Source organism: Microtus ochrogaster, chromosome 10 (genome assembly GCF_000317375.1).
Source record: "Microtus ochrogaster isolate Prairie Vole_2 chromosome 10, MicOch1.0, whole genome shotgun sequence".
Taxonomy (NCBI): domain Eukaryota; kingdom Metazoa; phylum Chordata; class Mammalia; order Rodentia; family Cricetidae; genus Microtus; species Microtus ochrogaster.
In genome coordinates this window covers 75387998-75394329 of record NC_022016.1, presented here as the reverse complement: position 1 = coordinate 75394329, position 6332 = coordinate 75387998, and the positions used below count along the sequence as shown (strand labels likewise).

Below are 6332 nucleotides of genomic sequence, written 5' to 3'. Positions count from 1 at the left end.
TTCCCTCCATCTGACACTGCTCTAAAATTGTCTGTAGATTTGTGAGTTGCAGGTACCGTTCCCTCCATCTGACACTGCTCTAAAATTGTTTGCTGGGGAAGCTGGTGAGAGGCCAATGGGTAGAGACTTGCCTCCAAGCCTGATGACTTGAGTTCAGAACTCACAGTAGAAGGAGAAAGTTCACTCTATCAAGTTGTCTTCTGATGTATGCATACTATGTCATACATGGGCATAAGTGTACACACATGCACATGAACACACAGTACCCTAAAATGAATAAATAAATGCAAAAACACAAAGAAAACGAAAGAACACGCTTTACTGGGCCTAGATACTCATTTGCATATTATCTATAACTACTTTTGCACTATATAGAATAACAAACATAATTATGACAGATTCCTAGTGACCTCCAAAGCCTACAATATTTGGTGTCTGATCTTTTACAAAAATATTGGTTAACCCAATATTTATGTGATTATGTTAATTTTCCTTACTGTAAAGCAAATTATGACTTTAATGTCTTAAAAGAATATATACATTAGCTAGGCTTGGTGGCGTGTACTTGTAATCTCAGTTTTGAGCCAGCCTGGGCTACATAGTCTGGGGGGAGCCACTTTTCTTTATCACCTCCTTGTTTCTAGTGGTTAAGGAGCTGATGACAGCCTAGCTCGATTCTCTGCACAGGGTTACATAAAACTGCTTCAAATTATTGGCCAGAATTAGGCCCATCTGGAGGCTTGATTGGTTTCGGCATCCAGGCTAACCCAGGTTGTTGGCAGACTGTATTTCCTGTGGCTGCGAGAACAGCAGCTTTAGTAACTTCAGTCGCCCCAGCTCCTTGAAAAGTATGGCCCTCTCTGAGGGGAGCTCACATGTACCAGCTGCTCAGAGCCAAGAGGGGCGCGAGTGTGAGCCTGCTAGCGAGGTGGTGCTTATCTAGCGTTAAATCCCTGGTTCCCTTCCAGCATTGTTGCCACACTCCCTAGGCTGCAGCAAGGCACAGGTCCCGCTCACACTGGCCCACGGTCGGCAGGGATCATAAGGAGGGCCACCTGAGTTTGCCAACCACAGTAATAGTGGCATATCAGTGTCTGACAGGACAGTTGTTTTCCTTTTATTTATATCATTGAATACCATTTTAAAGCAAGAATGGTATCATTGTTGAGGCTTCCTTTGTAACTGCCTCCCTATTGTCATTGTCACAAATACAACACCTTCACCTCTGGACCATGGCTGCATTGTGTTCCAGTACAAGAACACAGCATGCTTTCCTAACTCATTCCTGTTGTTGAGCATCGAGGTTACCCCATCTAGCCAGACTGCAACAGAAATGTTCCCGAGGGCCCATGTCCTCTTGGCGCTCAACTGTGATTCTCATGCAAGGGGTGATCTCCAAGTGTCGTGTTCCTGAGTGTTCTTTCTTCTCTCCTTTAGATAAGAAGGCTGACTGCACAATCACCATGGCCGACTCAGACTTGCTGGCTATGATGACTGGTAAAATGAATCCTCAGTCGGTAAGTACGATGGGCAGGCGTTTGTGGAACATCACCGTCCTGTGTATTAGAAGTACCAGATGAACTGAAGTAGTCCCTGCACTCAGTTTGATAAGAAACAGATTTGTAAGAGTTCAGTGCGGAGGCCAGGGAGATAGTTTAATCTCTAAAGTGCACGCTGCACAAACATGAGAATCTGAGTTTGGATCACCAGCACCCACGTAAAGAAGCTGGACATGACAGTACATGTCTGTAATCTCAGTGCTGGGGAGGCAGAGACGCACAAATCCCTGGAACTCACAGTGAGGGGACCTGTCTCAGAAAGGAAGGTGGAGAGCAACCACCTGTTGACCTCTGTCCTTGGTGTACACACAACGCGCACACACACACTGCACGCATGGTGTATGTACCAAGCACAGCTGGTAAGATCCATGGTAAGATCGAAGGTGCCATACCTGGCTTGTGGTGAGCCCAAGGAACAGCCTCAGGAAAGGCTTAACATATAGAGTTAGCAAGGCGTGGTCGAAAGGAACACTTTGAGAGAAGAAGAGATGGTGGTGAACACAAAAAGGGCTTCCTGCGCCCCTCTCGGTGACCAAGTTCTTCTCTTTTCCTACCCCCTTTCCCTGATAATCTTGCCTTTTCAGATCAGCTCCTCCAGGACTGTCCCTCTTCTGGCTGAGCTTAGCCCTTGTCCTAAGTCTGTCGCGTCCCCTTAGATCCCGAGCCACAGAAGACGAAGCATGTGTTCTTGTCTCTCCAGCAGTACAGTGCCTGATGGTTTAGGTTGCTATCAACAGTTGTTCGATTATAGAGTGTATTTATCTAAAGCATACACATACGTCATATAGTTCTCCTGGACTCAGAGTTGTTAAGGAACGCTTCCTTCTTTATTAACAGGGTCGAGAGGACTAGCTATACCAAGCCTTCCATTAACAGAAAAGAAACCTGAGACTTTCCCTTCATTCTCACTTCATTTTGTTGTTGTTGTCTTAGCTCTTTTGATCTTGTTTCTGGTTTTCCCGCTAACTCATGATTGGACAAAACTAAATCTGGCTCCCATTCCTATTCCTTTTTAAGGGGTTTCTTAGCCACTCAGCGTGTCTCAGTGATGCCGTGACCGAGCAGTGGGCATCTGTGCTGCTTCCCTGCCACACTCGCCCTGGCACTGATGTCACCGCCCACAGTCCTCCAGAAACCTGGATGGGACAGGCCACCAGCACAGGAGCTGGCTGTCATCTTCTTCCCAGCTGCTGAGCCCATTCAGTGCACACCCCACAGCCCTGGCAGAGGTTTGCCCTTCACACACCTGCTGCCCCTGTTCTGTAGTTTATCTACAGGGGCGGGAGGGCCTGGTGTCAGCCGCTTTTCCTTCAGCACCTGTAGCACCCAGAGGATCTGAAGATTAGAGCAGCAGACTTTTCTGTTGATGGGCTAATGGCCTTTCCTGATGCTTAGTAGAGGATTTGACTGGGAATCTTTAAATGCAGTGGAAATTCTACTTTCAGTGTTTGGCTGTAGTTGAAACAAAGCGGTGATCTCGCCAGCAGAAAAGCACAGACAAAGAATACCTGTGGGCCAGATTAACCTGGCTTGGAGTCTCATGATAACACTCATGCTTTCTCCATTGTTTTCTCCTGTAGCTTTAAAAGGCCAAGGTGGTGCGTTTCTGTTCTATAGCTGGTTTGTATTTTTAAATAACATACGTTAAATATATTGTGTTCCGAGACACCTGACCTTTAAGTCATCAGACAGACGGCATTGTGCCATATAGAAAGGAAATATTTAGTTTGTCCCTGCTGGGGGAATGGGAGTGTTAGTGATCCCTACCAGGGCGTGGAAGAACCCAGCAAGGCTGCTTGCTTCTGAGACTCCCAGAAACCTTTCTCAGCCAGCTCTTCCTTATTCCAGAGACTGAGTTAAAACTCTAAAGTCATAGCAGGAATCATGTATATCCCTCATTTTGCTACTTCTGAGTCTCCCTAGGGTTTTGTTACATAGTAAATTTAGCAAATGTCATATGATCTAATCCACAGTCTTGTTAAATGGAACAGTTTGTGGCTCTGCCCTTCAGAGTGGCTGAGGCTTCTCACTGAGCTGGAGGAACTGGAACACTCGGGAACAGGGGGCGGGGCCTGTCCTCTGCAGAGACCAGCCCTCTGGGGAGAGCTGAGCAGAGCAGTCAGTGGTGGAGTTTCAACCGTCCACTGAATCCCCAGACCTTCTAAATGGGCTCTCAGTGTGCTTTCTCTCCAGCAACCTCCTGCAAATCTCATTTCATATTTTAAGCCCATATGTGTTGTTTTAAAGAAAATTCGTCTAGCATTGATCTGTTCTGCCTCGCATTTGAAGTAGAGAGCCCCAACTTTGAGGAGAAGGGAACTTGGGAATTCTGCTCCCTTCCATTTATATAAAGCATGGCTGTTGGGAATTCTTCTTTTCAAGGGGTCTTGTTCTAAATCTGTTCCAGAAAGCTAAGGTTTGTGTTTTGCAGAAAATTAAGGCCTGAACAGTCTAGAAACACTAGCAAAGGCTAAACGAAACCCACCGACTAATTCATTTTGTTTTTTATTACTCACAGGCCTTCTTTCAAGGTAAATTGAAAATCGCTGGTAACATGGGCCTGGCGATGAAACTGCAGAACCTTCAGCTTCAGCCCGGCAAAGCTAAGCTGTGAGGAGCTCCTCCGGCAACCTCGGCTCATCAGAGGAGATGTAGATACGTAGACGTCCGCGGCCATTGCCAGGACTTAGATGACACTTCTGAATAGCGGGAGGTAGATTTGTTGCTGAGTGGGTGTGACCAATCATGTTTTTCTGGAGCTGGGGGGTGAATGGGGCCTCCCGGCTGCCACTGCTGCTCTGAGGTCTTGCATATGGTTGTGCATGACAAAGCTACTGTAGCAATGATGGTTTGGGGTAAATTTAGTTTCAGAATAAAATTCAGAACAGTGAAATCTGAAGACTGTAAACAAAGCTCTTGTTTTGCTGAGAAGTGTGTATCTAAGGACCATTGTGCGGAACACTTGGTGTCAGAGTTCCCCAGGGGACTGGAGAAGAAGCAGACTTCCGGAGTTGACCAGGAGTTCGTGTCTTGCACTTAATTACCTGCATCAAGTTGTCCCAAATAGTTCTTAAAATAAAATTCTAAACTGTTAAAAAAAAATTTTTTTAAAAATGTGCATTTCATGCCATCAGAAACAGTTCTAATTCTTTTCTTCCCAAATAAAATACAAGAGTTATGGTCAAAGCTTAGGATAGAATTTACAGCTGAACAGGGCTGTTTTTAAAATGGGTATTCTTTAAAAATTCAGGGTATTAGAGCCGTTGGATGCCATGGCTAAAAATAATTGAATAACATCTCTTCCAGAGGCACAAGTTTCAAATTTTAACTTCATAAGCTGAGTCTCACAATTTTCCTTTTTCATACATTCAATTGTCTGCATTTATCTTTCTATTTTTCTGATTCTAATGCTCTTTGTTATAACTTAGGTTTGGATAAAAATAATGCTTTTGGAAGATTTAAAAAGAAAATTAAAATAGCTCTTCTTTATCTCCTTTGTTCTTATTGTATTTGTTCTTTTTGCCTGGTGTTCTCTAGTCTGTGGAGCAAAGGAAACACTGGGCTTTGGAACCCGGATGTTATCTGGACAGTCGCTAGTTCTTAACTGGGGAGGTGGGACACTTGGGAAGGACACTTGACCAAGAGACTGCCTTCCTTAGACTAGTAAACAGCTGCTTGCCTGGGCCCTGGTTTCTGAGCCCTTAAAGGGAGAGTTAAGTCAGGGTCTCCTGCTAGGCTAGTCTACTCATGGGAGCTCAGCAGTCCCTGGCTTGATTGAATGCTTTTTAGAGAGGGGGTTTGAGACAAAGTCGTATTATGTTATTCTAACTGACCTGAACTCTCCACATAACCCAAGTTGGTCTTGAACTTGTGATAATCCTCCTGTGTCTGCCTCCTAAGTGTTGGGATCACAGGTGTGTGACATCATGCCCAGTAGGCTCAGCTTCTGTTATCCCTTTACCCAAAGGAGATCAGAGGTTAAAAGTTGGGTTGTTTGATTCATCTTAAGTGTTCGTGGTCCTTGGTAGTGTGGTCAGAACTCACTCAGGCCCCTGAGACCATTAGCATTCTGTGTTCTGTGACCAACAGGGTATTTGGTGATGGTTCCTGAGGATAAATTAAACCACAGCAGGTTGACCTCGAGTCCCATAGACAGATTCACGGAGTGGATCCACTTCCTAATCAGAGTGGCTTCCTACTCTGAGAAGAAAGACCAAAAAGAAAGCAAAATGCCTGATTTCTCTGTAGTTTGTATTTGTTGTTCCCGTCTGTCCTCTCTGGTCCTAGATAACAAGAGATTCTAGCTATAGGCCTTAGGATGATCAAAAAGATAGAAGGCATTACATAGAAACAGCACAGAGAGGTGAACAGTTACGCAGTAACTGCAGTGCTGCGTGCCAAGTGACGGTGCCATGACAGAGCCCATGGGTCCAGGCCTTTGCAGTGGGGTTAGAGACACCTATGAAAGCCAGTGACGGTGCCATGACAGAGGCCATGGGGACAGGCCTTTGCAGTGGGGTTAGAGACACCCACGAAAGCCATTTTTAAGCTGAGAACAGAAGGCTAGGAAGGATAGAACTCAAAGGAAGTTGAGTTAAAAGGTGACTCATAAAACCTGCAAGGGATCAACATGAGTCTAGAGATGATTAGCATGGCCCTGTGCAAGGATAACATACAAATTTGTGACGTGTTCCCGGTTTTTAAACCTTACAGATTTGTTTTATAGTTTTAAATTGTTGGATACTTGCAGTCAAAACTTTTATTAGGATATTG

At 45.0% G+C, this 6332-nt stretch overlaps 1 protein-coding gene across 1 annotated transcript in view; it reads left to right on the top strand.

Moving 5' to 3' along the window:
- Scp2 (sterol carrier protein 2) overlaps positions 1–5040 on the top strand; it is a 79270-nt gene extending 74230 nt beyond the window's left edge. Inside the window, exons 15-16 of the mRNA XM_005353538.3 lie at positions 1438–1517; positions 4078–5040. Coding sequence (XP_005353595.1) covers positions 1438–1517; positions 4078–4173 — 176 coding nt within the window. The 3' untranslated portion in view covers positions 4174–5040. The remainder of the gene's footprint in view (positions 1–1437; positions 1518–4077) is intronic.
- Positions 5041–6332: the final 1292 nt, after the last annotated feature.